General features: G+C 32.4%; 1 protein-coding gene across 1 annotated transcript in view; it reads right to left on the reverse strand.

Moving 5' to 3' along the window:
• The window catches only part of LOC139518852 (rRNA N(6)-adenosine-methyltransferase ZCCHC4-like), a 30,331-nt gene that overhangs the window by 1,763 nt on the left and 3,666 nt on the right, over nt 1-24,902 (reverse strand). Inside the window, exons 2-10 of the mRNA XM_071310478.1 lie at nt 10,425-10,617; nt 9,406-9,589; nt 6,707-6,798; nt 6,116-6,194; nt 4,962-5,181; nt 4,493-4,590; nt 2,130-2,248; nt 846-921; nt 13-136 (exon numbers count right to left, since the gene is read on the reverse strand). Of these exons, the coding sequence (XP_071166579.1) occupies nt 13-136; nt 846-921; nt 2,130-2,248; nt 4,493-4,590; nt 4,962-5,181; nt 6,116-6,194; nt 6,707-6,798; nt 9,406-9,589; nt 10,425-10,617 (1,185 nt within the window). The remainder of the gene's footprint in view (nt 1-12; nt 137-845; nt 922-2,129; nt 2,249-4,492; nt 4,591-4,961; nt 5,182-6,115; nt 6,195-6,706; nt 6,799-9,405; nt 9,590-10,424; nt 10,618-24,902) is intronic.

A 24,902-nucleotide genomic window follows, 5' to 3' on the forward strand; every position in this document is an offset into this window, starting at 1 on the left:
GTGTATTTTTACCTTTGCCTTTTATCTGTCCACATTTATGATCTTTAAGTTGACATATTCCACATTTATCACAGTGAACTTTAGAAGGCTTTACACATCTCTCACACTTAAAACAATGACTGTAGGTCCTACCATCCTGTTGAAAATATTAGAATAGTCAGATCATGAAAAAAAAAAAAAAATCCACTATCTAATGATATTTAAGGTTATATAAAACTATTTACTATTAAAATTCTGCAACAAGAAATTTTGAAATTTGTACAGATTTTGGAGCTTAGACAAAGTTTGCTCTACAATCTCTGAAAAATGCAATTTTTGACGATGAAAGTGTGGTAGTGTAGATCGCAGTAAGGTCATGATGGTACAGTCTTTGTAAGGTCTTCATGATCGTGATGAGAGTGGATCAACTTTAAACATGTTCAAAACAATCCGATCGTTGGGCGGTTTTGGCAACCACGCTTCAACTACAATTATACCATGTTTATACCACGCTGTTTAAGACTATGGTATGAATCTAGCATGCTCATGACATTCTCATGACCTTATTCTTATGTCCTGACTACTATCATACTAAGACCATTTGAAGATCTAGTCATGCTCATTGTCATTGTCACATAAAACATATAAAAGTTCTATAGGTTTTATTTGAAACATCAATTTTGATTGAACCATGTCTCATCCCCTTTTTTGATCATTAAAACATTGTCATTTGATCTTGATGGACCAGAAATATGTTGTGATTCAGGTTGGATTGGTAGGTCCGACATCTCTACTGGATTGGGTTCCTATCAGAGGCTCCTCTAACTCTACCCCTACCACCATGCAACATAAGTACCAATATTTACCTTAGATGTACAAGAATCACACATTTGACAGTGGACATTTTCTGGTCCAGAGTATCTTTTACACTCACTACAATACCTTAAATAAAATAAATTAGTTTACTGCATGGTTTTTGGGTCTTTTTTGCCTGTGAGGCGTCATTCATATACCAAATAGAATATCTGTTAATCCTTACAATATCATCATTAAAGTATTACTTACTGTAAATCAACTAACTAATGACTTACACAATTAAAAAAATAATCTGAATATAAATCTTCATGAATATGTAAAACTTATTTAACTTACTGTGAAAGTACTTTTATTAATGTAGGTTTGATTACTGATATGATCTAGACTTCTAGAGTATACAAATTATATTGAATATCGTCAAATCTGAGAATAATATAATAGTAATCACAGGGCAAACGCACTATGAACAACAACTGCAGGCAGGATTATACCCATTTAATCTTTAAAAACCTAAACTGTACAACTTTTGATCTTTTAATTCTCATAAAAAATATTTTTGATTGATGAAAGTCAGATTTCCTGTATTGATATGTTATGATAAAGTGTTCATTTTATATCCTCATAATTCTCGTATGGGAAATGATAATTTCATGCTGGGCTTGATTTTGATAAGAATTATTTTACAATTCAAGATACCTTTAAAGCATTTGTTTAGGTAACTGTTTTCTTTAGGTGACATGTTTGTGGCCTAATCAACACCTTTAATAGTCTTTAATCTGATGACCACTCTATTTTGGGTTAATTAGTGTGATCACTACGATTTACACGGGTCAATGTTTACTTTGCAATTTCCTTCAATCCAGACAATTTGTAACCTTCATTTCTAATGGGTCCAATCATAAAATATAAAAAATATTATTTTTTTAGAAAGCTAAAATCCACGGACATGTAAATGTTCCTCAAACCATGAAAATTGATACAAACAAATTAAAGTACTTCCACAGTAATCAAACCAACTTGAGAATGGCGAAATTAAATGGCCTAGAAGTGGACTATAAAGTGCTAAACGCAAAATTAGGTATCTGTGAAAATAAGTTGGTGTACAGTATTAGTCTTCAAAGTCAAATGTAAACAAGCAATTTCGTTATTGAAGAACATTTCCATGAATCAATATCATTCATTATACTTCATGTTAAAATGTCAGATTTTAATTGGTTAATGCTAGGGTGATAATTCACTATCACTTATACCCTTCACATAGACTCTTGATCAATTTTGCGATTATGTACAAGGCATCATAAAATTATGTAACTTGAATTTTAAGTAATATTTACCAGTAACCTTCTGAAGAAGGTAGTTCTATCTGTGAGGGTGATACATTTGTAAATATTCTGACAGGACTTCCATGTTTCTTTACATCTCCTCTGAATAAAGCATGGTTGTCATAGTCTACCTGTAACAAAAGGAGGGTTTACAAAATACAAAGGATTGTGAAATGTTAGTCAAAGTCTTAAAGGCTGTTAAAGCAATTGCTGCCAAGTTAATGTTTTTGTGACTTAAATTTTTCATCCACATGCATACACCTTACAGGTGTCATGTCTAGTTAGAAGTAAGAATATTTTAACTTTATATATCAATAAAAGACTAATCCAGCAGAAAGTCATTTTAAAATTCTTTACATTTCCCAAGGAGGCGGCATGTTTACCAGGCTAACAGTGGATACAAACATATGAGCGGAAACAGGAAAGATAATAACTCAATGAAGAAATCATAATAGTATACAATCCCCTGCAGTTGGTAAAGAGTGTATACAACTGGGAAATAATTTCCAAGCTTCCTTTTCTTTAAGATGCATTATAATTGTCAATATTTTTAACTTATCTTTGTTGGTTTAAATTTATCCATGATTCAGTTAAAGTGTTTCTCATTTTTCGTTTTTATATACTAGTAGATTAGACTGTTAGTTTTCCCGTTTGAAAAGTTTTACCCTAGTAATTTTGGGGCCTTTAATAGCTTGTTGTTCGGTGTGAACCAAAGTTCAATGTTGAAGGCAGTGCCTTGACCTATAATGGTTTACTTTATAAATTGTTACTTGGGTGGAGTTGTCTCATAATTGGCACTCTTACCAAATCCTTCTATATCTAGTTAAAGATTTCAACTCAATTCGTCCGAGAAAATAAAAAAAACAACCATGCAAGACGTCATAATTATTTAGACTAGGATTTGTTCATAGAAGCTGAGACTACTATACTGTTATAGTAGTCTCAGTCAGATATAAGGCACAAAATATGGAAAGACTCTGGTCGGCCAGTGGAAAAAATCAAAAAAAATCTTACTTACAAGACATAAACATGTAACAAGTAAATATATATATTTTAGCTTACTAAAAAAAAAATTTATAATGCTACTTTGTCATTATTTCTTAAATCTAAGTCCCAAATATTATTGCTAAGCTATAAAGCTGATATGTGCAATCATCACGAGTCATGCAATTTCGAAAAGACATGAAGGGGGTATCACCACAGGAGTTTGAAATCCTATCAGTAATGGGATAAATATATGCCAAACTCGACTATCATAGTAGAGCTTTAATATTATCAACTTTCAGGAACATTGCAAATAATTATCTCCAAGCTCGAACTAAAATTGCAAAAACATCAACTTTACTAGTCCGAGATTACTCTGACGCCAAACTGCTGACTATGACTTTACAAGATCCATGTCAAACACGAAGTAGACTTGTCCACTGGAAAGACAAGGATATAATATAACCTAACATACTATACTGTGTACACACCTATCAATCTAACATACTATACTGTGTTACACACACCTTATAATCTAACACACTATACTGTGTACCCACCTTATAATCTAACACACTATACTGTGTACCCACCTTATAATCTAACACACTATACTGTGTACACACCTTATAATCTAACACACTATACTGTGTACACACCTTATAATCTAACATACTATACTGTGTACACACCTATCAAACTTACACACTATACTGTTTACACACCTTATAATCTAACATACTATACTGTGTTACACACACCTTATAATCTAACATACTATACTGTGTACACACCTTATAATCTAACATACTATACTGTGTACACACCTTTTAATCTAACATACTATACTGTGTACACACCTTATAATCTGACATACTATACTGTGTACACACCTTATAATCTAACATACTAAACTGTGTATACACCTTATAATCTAACATACTATACTGTGTACACACCTTATAATCTAACATACTATACTGTGTACACACCTATCAATCTAACACACTATACTGTTTACACACCTTATAATCTAACATACTATACTGTGTTACACACACCTTATAATCTAACATACTATACTGTGTACACACCTTATAATCTAACACACTATACTGTGTACACACCTTATAATCTAACATACTATACTGTGTACACACCTTATAATCTAACATACTATACTGTGTACACACCTTATAATCTAACATACTATACTGTGTACACACTGTATAATCTAACATACTATACTGTGTACACACTGTACAATCTAACATACTATACTGTGTACACACTGTATAATCTAACATACTATACTGTGTACACACCTTATAATCTAACATACTATACTGTGTACACACCTTATAATCTAACATACTATACTGTGTACACACCTTATAATCTAACATACTATACTGTGGTAAACAATCTACAATCCTCTTTTCCATGAAGTACGGGAAGAACCATAGAACTGGTAATTCTTTGTCTTCAACTGCAAAATCAAAATAAACATATTTTTGTACTTGCCACCATATTCTTTCAAGGCAATTATGTCAAAATAGAGGCAAAATGATGCAATTTTCTAAAACCCCTGATATATTTTGGTTTTCACAAATTCATTGTTTCATACAAAATTTCCCTCATTGAACATTCTGTTTGAAGTTACATTTAACACCATTAATCAATCTATCAATTGATAAATCAATCAGGAATATATCATTCCATGAAATATTTTGTACAATTAGATGCATGTTAACAATAATTATTTAACACACAATATCAAATTAACAGGTTAGTTAATCTTGTTAACATTGCATTTTTAAACATTATTCAGACTATGATTCAAAGAATATTTTTATTTACTTGAGTCTCTCTGCTTTTTCCATGTTGCTGTAATTTTTTTAAATGTTGAAGCTAAAACCTGAACGAGACCTCCAAATGGTGGATCTGTTACTATGGCAATATGTTTGTCATCTGATTCTATAAGGAAGTTGGTAAATACTGTCTCACTTGTACTATCATTGAAGAAATAATGGTTAAACATGTTATATCGACAAAACTTCTCAGGAGGATAGATCTGTTGCTGAAATAGAAAGAGCATAAAACTACAATTATACATAGCAATTCGAATGATACAACATAGAAACCAAAATTCAAAACCTTTACACAAATACATAATACTAGAAATCAACAAATTAATGAGTTTGTATGTATATTTTACAATACATGTTGGAATTTAATTTGTACTAGAAGTATTCTGGATCCTTCTGAATTCCAATTCGTACTGTAACAAACCAACTAAACAGCATTGAACATGATGGCCTTCTAGTTTTGATTAAAGATAGGGGAGGTACAGGGTTCAATGCTTTCTGAACTCCTGTTTATACAATTACATACTAAATATCAATGACAAGCCATCATCACTTCATCCGCGGCGAGACTAAAATTGGCCGATTTTAGCCTTGTACAAAACAGGATATATTCATATGACATTAATATGTTACTGTCTTCATTTTATCTAAAATTTACATCTGGCAGTCCAGATATCTATATTCCCTAATAATATTAAATTTTAAATAAAGATTTAAAAATTTTACATTATAGCTATTTTATGATATGCACCGTTGTACTAAATTAAATAAAGGTTCTGATGATAAGTTAGGCAGCAACCATTTGATTTTCTGGGGGGGCTATGGTTTTTTTTTCTGTGCAAACTTTTTTTTTCGCCTTCGGCGAAGAACAATCTATTTTTTTAGCGACAAACCGAAGACAATTTTTTTCTTTCAATTTTAGCATTACATATAGTGGCAGCTGAGGGTGAAACAAACAATTTTTTTTACTCAGGGTCCAAAACAAATTATTTTTTTCACCAAAACCTGGAAACAAACTTTTTTTTCCAAAAAAAACCATAGCCCCCCCCAGAAAATCAAATGGTTGCTGCCTTATATATACTGTACAATAATTATATCATTTACTACAAAAAATTATGTCGTCTTATGTCTACAGGCACGACTTACATATCTGTAATCCAAGTCTAACAACAAAGATTCCAGTTTGCTGTGGTTGATCCTGTCACTCTGTATGGCTTCATGTATCCTGTAATCATATCGGAATAGAAATCAACTATTATTTTTTCAGATTAACTTTATTAATATTTCAGCCATTCTTTAATATGCATTTCTTGCTTTTAAATCTAGGGTACATTTGAGGTTTATAATAATATTAAAAGAAATAAAAAGATTTTGATAAATAACACATTATTTCTGCCATAAGTCCATTATCATCAAAAGACTTTAATATCAGCTTGATGTATAAGCCTAGGTTGGAATTAGGTAGAAGAAATCTTATTCCAAACATTTTTTTTAACTTGAAACCAAAATTATGACTGAATTCTTTTTGACACACAATATATGTTTCTTAATTTTAGACATGAAAACGACACAAAAGTATAAAAAAAGAAAATTGAAATGATTTGTGTAATAAATTTTTCACATTTAGATGTTTAGATTGGTAGGCAGACAATATCAAACTATCTTAATTTTATTAATGGCCCTGATAGATGTTTGGCATGTACGAGGTTATCACCTCCCTCAAAGGACAAACTTTACCTGGGTGCTCCAACACATAGAACTTTAGATATTTCCATCTTCTTGAGAACATCTATTGTAAACTGTATTGTTGATTCTGAAAACAGGTATTGCTGAAATATACAATGATTTGAAAGAATGAGCTTGCTGTTCGGTGTGAGCCAAGGCTCTGTGTTGAAGACAGTACTTTCACCTATAATGTCTGTACAATTCTTAATCTTATTCTTTCTGATAGTTACTGTTTCCAAATTTATAAAATATTTAAGAAATCAGAAGCTATTCCAAAACTGAAATTCACATTTTAGTGAAGACAAGTTTCAATAAACTGCTGAACCAGTTGTTGCAATATACCTATCAGTAGCTCTGATCTCCTAAGTCTTTAGTTAATAGTATCTTACAATTTCTTTTACATACCTGCCAACTTTCACGATTTGGGCGTGTATTACACGATTTTGACCCTTTGTCACGATTGCACGATCGTGATCGTGAAAAACCCTCTAAAACACGATTTTTTGAAAATCTACACGAAAAATATGATGGTTCCGAATTTTGAACTGTGTCCAAGGAAGACATTCGTGTTCAGCCAATCAAATTCTATGTTTCTTAGGGTCTCACTAATTAGCGACAACAAATGTCAACAAGCGACAACAAGCGACAACAAGCGACAACAAGCGACTAGAAGACTATTTAGCGACAAGAAAACATTTTTTTTTATTAGATATAAAGAAATTTGTATTTAATGGTTTTTTTTTTTAAATATACGAGCCGATATGTCTAATTAAAATGTTTTATTATATATAGTCTAGATAGACGAAGAAAGGTAACATTTGTGAGGAAGAAAGAGATTGTGAAGTTTATATTAGTATATTGGTAGATGAAGAAATTAAACATTTGTGAAGAAGAAAGAGATTGAGCTTCTTTTTTTTAATTTTTAAATATGAAGAATATGTATAAGATAATGTATGTATCTGTTTTCATGAGTCAAGAATTTTTGTAATGCAAAAGCCTTTTCTTTCTCCGATTTAATCTGCCATAGAGCTTTTGTGCATTGAAAATGGCTTACTGAGAAGCTTAGCTCAAAGTCTCCATGTCCATAAAGCGCGCCATTGACAAGACTTTCTTGCAACTTTATTTTATGTGGCTTCACCCTAAGGTAATAACAGTATGCACACAATGTGGAACATCAAATGAGATTAACGAGGCGTGTGTCTTCTGTTTTATTGCTACAATAACATCCAATTAACACCTTCAACTTTGTACACGCGTCAGACTATACAATTACACGCGCCAGAATATACAATCATTGTAAATAGTGAACACCTGTTGAAAACTCAATTAAGATTGTCATTAATGATTTAATTTCCTTTCATCTTCAATCAAATTGCATAAACATGATAAATATCGTTTAATGCGGCAATAAGCAAATAAAAAGATGAAAACATTCACAATTCAATTTTCTTTTCCTCTTGTTTGATTTCAGTTCTTTGTATTTCACAATTTGTGTCAATATTTTCAGGACAATGATGCACAAATAATTCAAAAAATATGTTTTCTTGTCGCTAAATAGTTTCTTGTCGCTAAAATAATTCTTGTTGTCGCTTCTTGTCGCTTGTTGACGCTTGTTGTCGCTAAAATTCTTGTTGTCGCTAATTAGTGAGACCGGTTTCTTATGATCAAATTAATCAGCCAATCAAAAACGTTTTCTCTCAAGATAATTCTAACATCCTAGATTTTGAACTTGTGTTGAATTCCTCTGTTTTTAAAATCGTGAACATGGGAAATGGTTTTTCACCTGCAAGGAGGTTCTTACATAGAATAAGAATAAAAGCATGGCTGATTGACAAACTTCAATGATGCAGTACTACCATAAAGATAATAAATAGTAGTTTATTCACTAGTTTATTGATATTACACTTGCTGTAACAAATGTTATTTATGTATTTAATTAAAATACCAAATCATTTAATGTATTATTCTTTATTTTTCACATGGACAAAACAAAAAACCTCACATGAGGAATCCCTTAAATGAGGGACTTGCCTTAGTCAAGGGGTCATTTTACTTCTGTGAAAAATAAAAATGAAAAATGTAGATTTTTATTTACATTGTAACTTAATACATGTAAAAATGGGAAATTCTGACATTATCTTTAGAACTACTTTTGAAAAAAAAGAAGATGTATACATGATATATTAGGCCAGGAACATACCAAAATTCTTGGACATGTGTTGACCAAATTATACCAGATAGATCATAAGATGTATAATTTTTTGGGAGAAGTTTATTCAAATAATATGAAAATGTGCTCATTTTTAATTAAAAAGTGGTTTTTAATGTCCTTACATTGAGGGGATACCCCTAGGTGTTGTTCCCAACCTGATTAAGGTCTTTCTTTGTGCATTATTTTAAATTGGAAAAGTCAACAATTATTTAATATTCTTACACATGAAATTAATTCCTGCTACATCTTTTCTACTGATATATAATAACTAGAATCATGCAAATAAACTTAAGAAAAAGGCATGTAAGCTCATCTTACAAATATGACACTTTTTCTAGACCACAAAACAGCACATGCAAAATAGTCGCAAAGAATTGTAACCTTTGAAATTGTTGTCGCGCACTAAAACCCCCATGGGCACTTTCAAAACTTGGCAGGTATGCTTTTATCAGTCATAATTTAACTGCATTTTTCTTAAAACAAACAAAACTAAACTTACAGCATAAGTTTTATTATTATCTAATGGTTTAAACAGTCTTGATGGCTTCTTTATTGTGTCATCATCAATAGATGATTTAGTTTCATGCTGACTATGTTCATCTTTCTCCTCTGGTAATATAAACTGACCACAGGTCACACAAAATACTCTGGCTTTGGCATTCAACTTTCTCAGCTTGTGACATCTGAAATTTGTTCAGAGACATACTGCTTTTAATTCATACAACATAGTTTTTAATTTTCTAAAATTGTTTCTAAGCTAGAATTTTTTTTTATGTTTCTGGTTATGCCGACCTGCAAATGCATAAATGCAAAGTTATTCTTTTCTTTCTCATTTTTTTCATTTCAACAGAAGCACTTAAGAGTAAGGACCAATTTCAAATTCTTTTTAAATTATATTTCACTCCAATATCATTCACTAAAAGTACATGTAATAATATCTTTACAAATCTTATGTGTGTACAGGATAGTTTTCATAATTATTTGCAGGATTGAATTACAATGTAATAATCCAAGAATGTATGAAAAGTATGTACTCTTTTAAACAAAACTCATTGGTATTACTGTCTGTTTTGTTTTTATTTTTATATATATATGCGTTTGCTTTCTTGCGTCTTCAATCTATTTAATTCCCGGAGGTCATTCTTTGACATATGTAAAATAGTTAGAGAAAAATAATGAATTTTGAATGCTTATGTTAACCTTGGGACCGTAAATCTAGTTCTACTCAAACGAAATTTCAACTTATCCAATTTCCAATCATCAGGAGTCAAAATACATACAGTTATATGGATAAAAGTTCAGGACAAAGAGAAAACTTTGACTCAACAAAAATTTAAGTCAACCGATTCGAGACGAGAGTTATCGGTATTTAAATACAAAAATGTAGCAAGAGATGAACTTTTTCCCAAATATTGGAAGGCCCCCTATGTACATCTGTTATTTTCTATTCATGATTTAGTATACAATACGGTATAGCCTATGTGATAAAACGGTTCCCCTACATGTTATTACCAATACCTTTTCTTTAGCTTTTTGTAAGCCTTATCAGCTTCATCTTTTATATTTTCTCGTGCCATTCTTTTTGATTCAGAAAATTTTTCATCTTTCCTTTGAAAGAAATTACACGCTTTTCGATCTCTGAATGCCGAACATGCATAGAATTGTTGACTATTTCCATCTTCAGTGTATCTCACAAATAATGAAGTTGGACCTACAAAACATCAATTTACAGCTGTATTCTGTCATCTGTCTCTTTAAATTTTACAAGTTTGTCAGTACTCAGCAATGATCAAATGAGTAATTTTTTTTTTTTTTTTTTTTTAAATTTGATCATATTTGATCAAATGAGTAATTTTCATACAGCTGAACAAAGGTATATGATGAACACTATTTTAAATTTAGTGGCAAATGGCCTGAACAATAATATACTTTTGTCTTTAGAACAATAGTGCCAATAGATAATACAGAACTTTAAATGTATTTAGTCATTGCGACCCACCAACATGACTTCTTGCCCATATATACTCAATAAACACTATAATATAATTTACATGCATCAAAATGATAATTTAAGCATTTCTAAGCTTTTTGAGCAACCATGGTTCATTAAACAGGACTTAAACAACTTTTATTTTTTATTTTAAGTGTATGCAAGAGACCTCACCAAGATTGCTTTTTTCACTCATTATCTGTGTGCTTTTTGTTAGCAAAAACTTCAGCAGCTACAGCAAGATTGAGTAAAAAACCAATACCATATGGGTTTACCACATTAGGTGTAATGAATAAATTAATAACCATAAAATTTAAAAATAATTAAGAATTGAAAGTGAATAACATATATCATGTATATAGAATTATTTGTATAGATTCTACCACTGCATCAAGTGTAAACAAATATTTATCCACTCAAGACAATTTTCAAATTTAAAACATGAGGCATGTTTAAATATTTAAAATTTAACTGTCGAGGTCGAGAGTGGATAAATATCGTATTACACGAGATTTGGTGGTGGAATCTATTTCTTTAATGGTTTTCAAACAATATGCTTGAAAACTTTAATATTCCTTCTTTTCGAATGATCTGCAAAAAGATGTGTTCTTTCTATGTGACGTCATCTGGCATGGTCACCTTTTTTCATGCCTTAACAAAAGGAAATTCAGAGAAAAGCAAGAAAATTCAACGTCATAATCGGACTTTAACCAATGAAGAACTGAGATCAAACGAACCACACGTTGATTAATTTTTTTTTATACAATGGGTGCAGGAAGGGTAAATTGACGAAGAATTAGAGAATTATGTATATCAAATATTATCAGTTGCCGAACTGAATTTAAATATGTGCTGATTTGACCAGATGTCAATTATTTTAACCAGGCATACCCGTAGGGAGTTGAAATCAAATAAGCACTGTTAAAGTCAACGTTTTTTTCAAATTGTGACTGTTACAGTCGAGTTCATGAGTCCAAGGCTACATTTGTACTTTCATGAATGATATATGAAAGTTTTTAATTTCTAAAGGTAAATCAGGTATGAATTTATTTCCACACATAGATTAGCAATAAAGTCAATGGGAGATTTTTTACTGAATTTACCCCTATAGGAAAATATGCACTTTTTCACTGTACTTGTCCAAGGCCACACAATAATCACAAAACTCATTTCCTGTAAATGTTAATGTAATGGAAGGATTTTGGAACCTTTTGAAGTTGCTTTTTACACAAATTTCTACGTTTAACTGCGGCTATCCAGGATGCACTCAGTGTACTGTGAGAGAAGCATGGAGTATATGGTAAAAATCAGTTTTGTGTCCAGATTGAAAGAAACAATAGAAATTACACTTCAGAGTTATGATATCAATGAAAGGCATAAATATTCTCCCCATTTACATCATATTTTGCACATATTTCTCCTCATAATGTATAAAATCATTTGAAAAAAATGGATTACCTCCCTTTGACATAGTGTGTTTTTTTTTAGCTGTCTTCCCCATGTTAAGTTGTAGAACAAGTGTTTAATAAGCACTTTTCTAGTATTTTAACACTCGAATAATCTAACCGCATGAAGGTATTCATTTATTTTTACATAACGCATTGCGTTTCTTTATTTAAAGAATATACTAGACAACTTTTCATGATTACATGTCCTTCATCTATGAAACAAGTGTTGAAATGTTTGTAATTGGATTTTTATGTTAAATAATGGCTTTTAAATATTCTAAATTGTTACTTGAATCTCCCAAATGTAAAGTTTGGTCATACCTAATCTTATTTTTTCATATTTGGCACTTTTTTCTACTTCAGTTCTGGCTGTCTAGTTTTGGCGAAGAACCCATCCTGGGGTAACAGGAATTTCTGCAGAGTGATTGTCAATGACATTTTGTGAAATTTACAAGTAATTAAAACACAGATTTAGTATAATGAACATAATTGTTGTTTTATTTGGTATGATATCATACTGCTTAAAAAAGCCTTTGAAAAGTCTTTTTGTGGTCTTTTCATGGTATTTAATCAAAAACCTCCATATAAGGAAAAATCTAACTAAGAGTACACCAAGACTTTAGTTTCTAGATGTACTTGCAATACTGGTCAAAGCAAACACAGAAAACAATTCATATTTATTAAACATAGTATTTTACACCATTCTTTTAAAAACAGTCAATGCACAACTTTATATACCAAATATACATTGGCCGCAGTATGGGCTGTAGTATAAATTTTGTTCTATCTTTACAAATTCAGCATTTATGAAGGTTGTATTGAAACTGGAACTTGGAAATTGGATACATTACATGTTTATTACAAAAAAAGTTGGAAAAGAAGTAAAAAAGTCCCTTATAGGGGTAAATTCAGTAAATAAATATACGTCATCAGGGACCGCCCATTTGGGAGAGAGCTTTCTGTCTAAAAGTGAAGTCATGTGCTCTTCTGATTGGTAGATAATGTTTGTAATAAATATTTTATGGTAGATGGATCAAAACTAGAGTTGAAAAAAAATAATAAATAAATGCTGAATGTACTATTTTTTTCCCCTACAGGGTTGAAAAGTAATGGGGGTCAGTATAGGAATTCAGTGCGAATCTACATTGTTTGTAAACAAGGCCATGTGAATGCCCAAAAATGCTGCATGACCCTATGTTTTTATTGTTGCAAAAGATTGGGCTACATTTGTACTTTCATGAATGATATATGAAAGTTTTTAATTTCTAAAGGTAAATCAGGTATGAATTTATTTCCACACATAGATTAGCATTAAAGTCAATGGGAGATTTTTTACTGGATTTACCCCTGCAAGGTGCTGATTTATAAACACACATGGTAAATATCTTGTTCAATAACATTTACATTGGATAAATAACACTATTATACAATCAAATTGTGTTGACACCGTTAAATTTGATACACTGGGGTTGTTGTGGTATATGCCATATTAATAGGCTTAGGAGACTCCCTGTTTTAATTTTTACTTTTTTAGTCAGTTTTCTTGGATATAAATAATTTTAGATATGGCACAAAATGTGCACCCGAATATAGGTATCTTGTTTTGTTACCCCCATTGAAGCAATGGTTACATTGGTTACATTGGTTACACACATGGACCTTAAGTAAATGATATGCAATAGTGACTTTATCTTTTGCAAACTTTACATGCATGGCTGTCCATGGGGAACCCAGTAAAAATTTGTAACAAGCCTGGGAAAGTCGGGTTACAATGGTTACATGCATGGGAAATCAGATTACAATGGTTACATACATGAAGAATAGGGTAACAATGTAACATGCATGGAGAAATCGGTTACAATGGTTACATGCATTGGGAAGTCATGTAACAATGGTTACATACATTGGAAAGATAGGTTACAATGGTTACACGCCTGGAGAATCAGGTTACAATGGTTACATGCATGGTAATGTCAGGTTACAATGGTTACACGCATGGAGAATCAGGTTACAATGGTTACATACATGGGAAAGTCGGGTTACAATGGTTACATACATGGGAAAGTCAGGTTACAATGGTTACATGCATGGAGAATCAGGTTACAATGGTTACATACATGGGAAAGTCAGGTTACAATGGTCACATGTATTGAGAATCAGGTTACAATGGTTACACGCATGGAGAATCAGGTTACAATGGTTACATACATGGGAAATCAGGTTACAATGGTTACACGCATGGAGAATCAGGTTACAATGGTTACATGCATGGGAAATCAGGTTACAATGGTTACATGCATGGAGAATCAGGTTATAATGGTTACATACATGGGAAAGTCAGGTTACAATGGTTACATACATGAAAAAATCAGATTACAATGGTTACATGCATGGAGAATCAGGTTACAATGGTTACACGCATGGAGAATCAGTTTACAATGGTTACACGCATGGAGAATCAGGTTACAATGGTTACACGCATGGAGAATCAGGTTACAATGGTTACATACATGGGAAAGTCAGGTTACAATGGTTACATGCATGGAGAATCAGGTTACAATGGTTACATACCTGGGAAAGTCAGGTTACAATGGTTACATACATGGAGAATCAGGTTACAATGGTTACAGGCATGGAGAATAAGGTTACAATGGTTACATGCATGGGAAAGTCAGGTTACAATGGTTACATGCATGGGAAAGTCAGGTTACAATGGTTACACGCATGGAGAATCAGGTTACAATGGTTACATGCATGGGAAAGTCAGGTTACAATGGTTACATACAGGAGAAAGTCAGGTTACAATGGTTACATACAGGGGAAAGTCAGGTTACAATGGTTACACGCATGGAGAATCAGGTTACAATGGTTACATGCATGGGAAAGTCAGGTTACAATGGTTACATACATGGGAAAGTCAGGTTACAATGGTTACATGCATGGAGAATCAGGTTACAATGGTTACATACATGGGAAAGTCAGGTTACAATGGTCACATGTATTGAGAATCAGGTTACAATGGTTACATGCATGGGAAAGTCAGGTTACAATGGTTACATACAGGAGAAAGTCAGGTTACAATGGTTACATACAGGGGAAAGTCAGGTTACAATGGTTACACGCATGGAGAATCAGGTTACAATGGTTACATACATGGGAAAGTCGGGTTACAATGGTTACATACATGGGAAAGTCAGGTTACAATGGTTACATGCATGGAGAATCAGGTTACAATGGTTACATACATGGGAAAGTCAGGTTACAATGGTCACATGTATTGAGAATCAGGTTACAATGGTTACACGCATGGAGAATCAGGTTACAATGGTTACATACATGGGAAATCAGGTTACAATGGTTACACGCATGGAGAATCAGGTTACAATGGTTACATGCATGGGAAATCAGGTTACAATGGTTACATGCATGGAGAATCAGGTTATAATGGTTACATACATGGGAAAGTCAGGTTACAATGGTTACATACATGAAAAAATCAGATTACAATGGTTACATGCATGGAGAATCAGGTTACAATGGTTACACGCATGGAGAATCAGTTTACAATGGTTACACGCATGGAGAATCAGGTTACAATGGTTACACGCATGGAGAATCAGGTTACAATGGTTACATACATGGGAAAGTCAGGTTACAATGGTTACATGCATGGAGAATCAGGTTACAATGGTTACATACCTGGGAAAGTCAGGTTACAATGGTTACATGCAAGGAAAATCAGGTTACAATGGTTACATACATGGGAAAGTTGGGTTACAATGGTTACATACATGGGAAAGTCAGGTTACAATGGTTACATGCATGGAGAATCAGGTTACAATGGTTACATACATGGGAAAGTCAGGTTACAATGGTTACATGCATGGAGAATCAGGTTACAATGGTTACATACATGGGAAAGTCAGGTTACAATGGTCACATGTATTGAGAATCAGGTTACAATGGTTACACGCATGGAGAATCAGGTTACAATGGTTACATACATGGGAAATCAGGTTACAATGGTTACACGCATGGAGAATCAGGTTACAATGGTTACATGCATGGGAAATCAGGTTACAATGGTTACATGCATGGAGAATCAGGTTACAATGGTTACATACATGGGAAAGTCAGGTTACAATGGTTACATACATGAAAAAATCAGATTACAATGGTTACATGCATGGAGAATCAGGTTACAATGGTTACACGCATGGAGAATCAGTTTACAATGGTTACACGCATGGAGAATCAGGTAACAATGGTTACACGCATGGAGAATCAGGTTACAATGGTTACATACATGGGAAAGTCAGGTTACAATGGTTACATGCATGGAGAATCAGGTTACAATGGTTACATACCTGGGAAAGTCAGGTTACAATGGTTACATGCAAGGAAAATCAGGTTACAATGGTTACATACATGGGAAAGTTGGGTTACAATGGTTACATACATGGGAAAGTCAGGTTACAATGGTTACATGCATGGAGAATCAGGTTACAATGGTTACATACATGGGAAAGTCAGGTTACAATGGTTACATGCATGGAGAATCAGGTTACAATGGTTACATACATGGGAAAGTCAGGTTACAATGGTCACATGTATTGAGAATCAGGTTACAATGGTTACACGCATGGAGAATCAGGTTACAATGGTTACATACATGGGAAATCAGGTTACAATGGTTACACGCATGGAGAATCAGGTTACAATGGTTACATGCATGGGAAATCAGGTTACAATGGTTACATGCATGGAGAATCAGGTTACAATGGTTACATACATGGGAAAGTCAGGTTACAATGGTTACATACATGAAAAAATCAGATTACAATGGTTACATGCATGGAGAATCAGGTTACAATGGTTACACGCATAGAGAATCAGTTTACAATGGTTACACGCATGGAGAATCAGGTAACAATGGTTACACGCATGGAGAATCAGGTTACAATGGTTACATACATGGGAAAGTCAGGTTACAATGGTTACATGCATGGAGAATCAGGTTACAATGGTTACATACCTGGGAAAGTCAGGTTACAATGGTTACATGCAAGGAAAATCAGGTTACAATGGTTACATACATGGGAAAGTTGGGTTACAATGGTTACATACATGGGAAAGTCAGGTTACAATGGTTACATGCATGGAGAATCAGGTTACAATGGTTACATACATGGGAAAGTCAGGTTACAATGGTTACATGCATGGAGAATCAGGTTACAATGGTTACACGCATGGAGAATCAGGTTACAATGGTTACATACATGGGAAAGTCAGGTTACAATGGTTACATGCATGGAGAATCAGGTTACAATGGTTACATACATGGGAAATCAGGTTACAATGGTTACATACATGGGGAATCAGGTTACAATGGTTACATACATGGGAAATCAGGTTACAATGATTACACGCATGGAGAATCAGGTTACAATGGTTACACGCATGGAGAATCAGGTTACAATGGTTACATACATGGGAAAGTCAGGTTACAATGGTTACATACATGGGAAAGTCGGGTTACAATGGTTACATGCATGGAGAATCAGGTTACAATGGTTACAGGCATGGAGAATCAGGTTACAATGGTTACATTCATGGGAAATCAGGTTACAATGGTTACATACATGGGAAAGTCAGGTTACAATGGTTACATACATGAAAAAATCAGGTTACAATGGTTACATGCATGGAGAATCAGGTTACAATGGTTACACGCATGGAGAATCAGGTTACAATGGTTACATGCATGGAGAATCAGGTTACAATGGTTACACGCATGGAGAATCAGGTTACAATGGTTACATACATGGGAAATCAGGTTACAATGGTTACACGCATGGAGAATCAGGTTACAATGGTTACATACATGGGAAATCAGGTTACAATGGTTACACGCATGGAGAATCAGGTTACAATGGTTACATACATGGGAAATCAGGTTACAATGGTTACATACATGTACATGGAGAATCAGGTTACAATGGTTACACGCATGGAAAATCAGGTTACAATGGTTACACGCATGGAGAATCAGGTTACAATGGTTACATACATGGAGAATCAGGTTACAATGGTTACAGGCATGGAGAATAAGGTTACAATGGTTACATGCATGGGAAAGTCAGGTTACAATGGTTACATGCATGGGAAAGTCAGGTTACAATGGTTACACGCATGGAGAATCAGGTTACAATGGTTACATGCATGGGAAAGTCAGGTTACAATGGTTACATACAGGAGAAAGTCAGGTTACAATGGTTACATACAGGGGAAAGTCAGGTTACAATGGTTACACGCATGGAGAATCAGGTTACAATGGTTACATGCATGGGAAAGTCAGGTTACAATGGTTACACGCATGGAGAATCAGGTTACAATGGTTACATGCATGGAGAATCAGGTTACAATGGTTACATGCATGGAGAATCAGGTTACAATGGTTACACGCATGGAGAATCAGGTTACAATGGTTACATACATGGGAAATCAGGTTACAATGGTTACACGCATGGAGAATCAGGTTACAATGGTTACATACATGGGAAATCAGGTTACAATGGTTACACGCATGGAGAATCAGGTTACAATGGTTACATGCATGGGAAATCAGGTTACAATGGTTACATGCATGGAGAATCAGGTTACAATGGTTACATACATGGGAAAGTCAGGTTACAATGGTTACATACATGGGAAATCAGGTTACAATGGTTACATGCATGGAGAATCAGGTTACAATGGTTACATACATGGGAAAGTCAGGTTACAATGGTTACATACATTTGTACATGAAAAAATCAGGTTACAATGGTTACATGCATGGAGAATCAGGTTACAATGGTTACATACATGGGAAAGTCAGGCAAGAATATATAGAAAAACTGGAAATATATTTTTACAAATTTTCCTTCTGCATACTATAGCTATTAATCATAAATAAGCTTCTGTCCAAGTTTGGTACCTTAGAAATCCAGGATAGTTAAAGAAAGTTATTAAAATTTTAAAAACTTTAACCACTGATTGAATATTTGTGGACGCCCTTGATGCACCCGATGGAATGTAGAATCGCTTTTTTCGACAAAAGTCAAAGGCTTGACAAAAATGATTTAAGGAATTAAATTGTTTATTGTTTATATCTATTTATGTGAACTCCCTTTTGATTTTCAGAAATTTCAAGTATGCCATTGAGAAGTAATTGAACATTTTTCTTTGCAAATTTGACGGGCGTATCATGCGCTCATGGTGCAGATGTTTATTTTATTTGGCCCTAGCCATATTTGATGACTGTCATTTGACACTTGTGATGTATTTTATCAATTGTAAATTAAATTTTATGTAACATATGTTCATTTCTCTGTTTAGAAAATTGTTCATAAGCCTTGTCAAAAGTAATCTATTAAATTTTAATCATATATTTCTTAAAATACAAACTTTTTTTTAAAACAAGTTTGTATACGACCGCAAAAAAATATTTTGCGTCCTATCTCACTATATATTGGGTGATGTTGTCGTCGTCTGCGTCGTTCAAAGACACATTTGGTTTCCAGACAAAAACTTAAGTTTAATGAATGCATGCATCTCTATGAAATTTTACCAGAAGGTTCAATACCACAAAGAAAAAGTTGGGATTGAGTTCGGGGTTTATGGAACCAAAGGTATAGAAATAAGGGGGGGAAAGCAATTTTGTAGTGTCTGGACCATAACTTGTGTGTTATTGTATGGATCTCTCTGAAATTGTACCACAAGATTCCATATCACAATGGGAAGACTGGGTATGAGTTTGTAGGACAGAAAGTCACAGGACAAAAAGTCACAATTCATTTTTTCTGATTATTTTCTTTGAATAAAAACCGCTTATTTCTACAAAAATATTTTTGTATTTTTCTTGAACTATTGTATATAAACCAACTTTGTTAACAAAATTTATCAAAAAAATATCAAAGATGATCAAATAATTGTTAAAAAAACAAAATGTCAAAGTGGTTTGGCACTTAAATGGCTGGTGGTGCCAAGAAATGTATCTTTTGCCTGATTAAAATTAAATAAATCTTGATTTTTCAAGTATAATGACACATTTCCTAAACTTTAATATGAATATATGTATTAAAAAGTAAATATTTCAAAATATTTCTCTTATATATTCAAACAATTGTCACCAAATTATTTGTGACTTTTTGTCTTATCGAATTTGTGACTTTATGTCCTGTGACTTTTTGTCCTGTGACTTTCTGTCCATTTACCGTTTGTCTCAACATACTCTAAATGTGCTTTTCAAGGTCATAACTTAAAAGTCTGTTTTTGTCCTGACATATTTTATACTTTATGATAAATCTGTTTGAAAATGTCTTATGCACGTACAATCTGAACTGACTTGGTGTCTTCTGTGAGTAAAATAGAAATAAAAAAAATTCTGCGACAGACCTCAGAGACTAAGTATAACACAGTAGTCTCAGGACCAACTTAGTCAAGTTGTTAAACTCCCTTAGTAGAAGGACTTTGTTAATGTTCATGTCAAGACCAATTACGGAATCACATTTAGCCTGGGAACATTCTTTTGAATTTCAGTGTTTTATCTGAATTCATAAACATGATAAATGTTAATTGATTATGACGGTGTTTTTTTTGTGTTGACAATGATCATCCAAAAAAAATTAACAATATGCTGGTTGTTAATCTTGAACAGTAAAAAAACCTGAAACAACATCTACTACTCATTATTTTAGTCAAACTTTTTTTATATAATGCTATTCAATTTTTAAACTTGCCTTAAAATTAATGAATTAATAAACATCTTCCCCAATGTAACATTATATCAATTTGTTTATTACTTATAATTTAAACTCTGTTTATAACCTACAGTCCAAACTCTGTTTATTACATATTATTTAAACTCTGGGTAAAACTTACAATCTTAACCTTGTTTATTACTTATAATTCAAACTCAGATTAATACCTAATTTATAAATGTTTACATCTTACATAATGTCTATTCTAGAGACATATAATATATGCATTATATGTTTCTGTCATTTCATATTTCATATTTGCATGGCATATATATCTATATAATTATTTGTTTCAAATGGAAAGTTGTAAATTTTTTCAACATGCAATTGACATGTTCAAATGTAAATCAAATCATGCAAATAGGTTAGAAAAATAAATATAATTAAAATCAAAATTATTGAATTAAAATAAGAGTGTGTCCTTGTATTCATGTACGTATTTATTGAAAAAAAACTTTGTATTAAAATAAACCCTAAAAAAAGGTTAGTCCTAAAATAAAACCATACCCTTTATATTGAAAGGTTTAAAGACATTATAATGAAATTTTAAATTTGTTTAATTTATATCAAAACTATAAATATGTTATACACATGTGAAATTCAACAAGAATAAACAGATTGTTGAAGAAGTGGTTGATAAGGTAATCATGTATTAGGTCTACTATTTGGTGTATAGAATGATTGTATGATGTACATGTCTAGCTGACAGGTGTCATTTGACCTTGACCTCATTTTCATGGCTCAGTGGTCAAAGTTAAAGTTTTTAATTGAGTTTTGGTATTTTTTTTCTAATGCTATATGCAATAGATTAACTAGATTTGGTGTATGAAATATTTTATGATTTAAATGTCAGTAGCGCAGGTTTTATTTGACCTTGACCTTATTTTCACAGTTCATTGCTCAGTGTTAAGTTTTTGTGTTTTGGTCTGTTTTTCTTTAAATATAAGCAATAGGTCAACTATATTTGTTGTATGTTAGAATTGTTAGCTGTAAGCTGAAAGTTAAGAAGACCGCATTAAATAATTTTAATTTATAGCATTATGAATGCAATCTCCTTTAAGAATGCAGGAAAGAAAGTCACAGGATTCTATTTTGAAAATTTTAGAAGAAACTCGGACTTCAGAGGTGGATTTAGAGGGGTTTTCAGGGGCCAGGGCCCCACTTTTCTGGGATAAAAATGGTTGATGATATATGGAATCACTGAAGCATGACTGGAGTGGGCCCATCTTAGGCAGTCAGTGGGCCCCACTTATGAAAATGTCTGGATCCGAAACTTTTAAACATAGCTGGTTAAACATGATGGGACTTGAGAATGTTTTGGTAGTAATTGGTGCTTACAAATACAGCAAAGGACTTGTCTTGTTGCACTAGAAACAAAGTTTTAAAACTAATTCCATAAATCAGTGTTTTAGAAGCACAGAGTGCATATATGAAAACATTTGAGAAAGATCTGAGTGTCTTTGTTCAAATTGCTCAATTGGTGAAGTTGAAGATGAGCTTTTTTTGTTTGTTAGAATGCCCTCTTTTTTATCAGAGGGAAGATTTTTTTAAATACATTTCTCACAATTGTTATAATTTAAAAAATTTAAATAAATCTTATAAATTGTTATGGCTCTTACCCAAGAAAATTTAACTCTTATGGAAAAATTATATTTGTGACCGTTTTGAATTAAGGGGATCAGGTATACATATTGAATATAAGTCAAGTACTAGTAAATGATTTGAGAATGAATGCATATAATGTAATTTCATTCTTTTAATTATTCACAATATATATGTGGTTTTGGTTCTGCTTCTGCCCAATGCTTATATACTTAATATATATTTACATTTGACTATTATTGTTGTTGTTACCAATTATGTAAATCAATTGTATCTGATTTTATGCCCTTTATGGGCCCTGTAATTTGGGAAATAAAAATATTCTATACTATTCTATTCTATTACATTCTATTATATGATGTAAGAAAAGATAAGCATATAAAACCATATAAAATAAAAAGTTTGGTATTTACAGATATTATGACTTTGTAATTAAATAACTTTATAATCAGCACATTACACATGACTGATGACTTTGTGCAAATTGCAAATTATCATGTTCAATCAACCATATCAGAGACATAAATACACACTGACCATATCCAATAAACAATTGAAAATTTAATGGTCATGATGGTAATTATTGACTTCACTGAATGGCTTGGGGTTACAAATAAGGCATCCCCCTAAGTAACATAAAATCCAAATTTGTTAGCATTTAATTCCAAGTTTTTTCCGTTTTCTAACAGGTTTGTCTCAACCAAATGTTATGAAACTTATACACAATGCTTATTACCACATAATACAGACTTGGGCACAGGACATTTTAGCGAGAGAAAAAAAAGACTACTAGGGAATATTTTAGCGCCTACATTAGAGCCCATTTTAGCGTGTGATTACTCTGTTCTGTATTTTGGATAGTCCATTTTAGCGAAAGCTGACCCTGGTTGAATAATACTAGCCTCACTATAACCATGAACAATAATTTATACTGGTTTAATGTTTATATGTTCATCATGGAAATACAATAAGAGATGTGTCGAATTCGCAGATTATCTCTTAGAAGAAACTGGGAAGAACTGAAGATTCTATATTCCTACTTAAGCTTTGGGCAGTGTAATTCAAAGCAACCAATTAATGGTCCAGAGTCTTTCCATGCCCATTATAATGAGCAATTTTATAGTTGTCACCCAGCTATTTTCATTTTCCTTGATACTATTATTAAATTTTAAACAACAACATATTTAAAATTACAAAGTATACAGGAATGTGCACCACATTCTAGACAAGATAAAGAGAAAGAACAGTTCCGTATGCAATTCTATGAATAGTATTGTACAGGGAGTATATTCATGCAGAGCCCATTATGTACTTTCTCATAGGATATATAAATATCAGGGTAGAACAGACTTTTAACATTTGAATTGATCTTTTAGACTATTAGTGCTGTATTTTAATGGACAAGATATGTTTTATAGTGCTGTCTTGAGTCTATTCAAGTTTTTTATATTGATCATACATTATTTATTAGAATGGGTTAAAATATTTCTCTAAAATGGTCATTGATATTTTTAATTTTCACTAAAATGGGTTAAATGTCTGGTGCTTAAAAGGCTACTTCTTTGGCGCTAAAACATCAGATTCCCTGTGCTGTGGTTTCATATATATCTTTTCAACCTGTATACATGGTATACATGTATTGGTCTTAGGACACATCTTCTAAAATTAGTCTTAAGAAAGTCTTCTAAGATAAGATATGTTTGAATTTTGGGGTATTAGGATAGTTGTAACAGTTACGATGTCCCAAGTCAAAATGAAAACAACAAATGAGGCATAAACTGAATAATAAAAAAGCTAAAACAATATTAAACTATTATAACAAATGAATTAAATAAATAAAGTATTCCTCAAGTTTTGTTAAAGATTTAATTGTGTTAAATTATTTCAGTAAATTTCAGACAAATTTGATGAATAAGATACTTCTAGCTATCAACAAAGATTGTATATATATAAGTAATTAGTTTGAGTTTTGGGAATAATAAGGAATATTACTAGGACTTTGTCTTGGTGTTCTAGAACCAACCTAAAGCACATATCTAAATATATTGATCACATGGTTATTTAAACTTTACAGATTGCACAGACTTTTTGCGATCTGGTCAAAAGATTTAGTATATATTTTGTTTTGTTAAAAAAATATTTTTACTGTTTC

This window comes from Mytilus edulis, chromosome 4 (genome assembly GCF_963676685.1).
Source record: "Mytilus edulis chromosome 4, xbMytEdul2.2, whole genome shotgun sequence".
Taxonomy (NCBI): domain Eukaryota; kingdom Metazoa; phylum Mollusca; class Bivalvia; order Mytilida; family Mytilidae; genus Mytilus; species Mytilus edulis.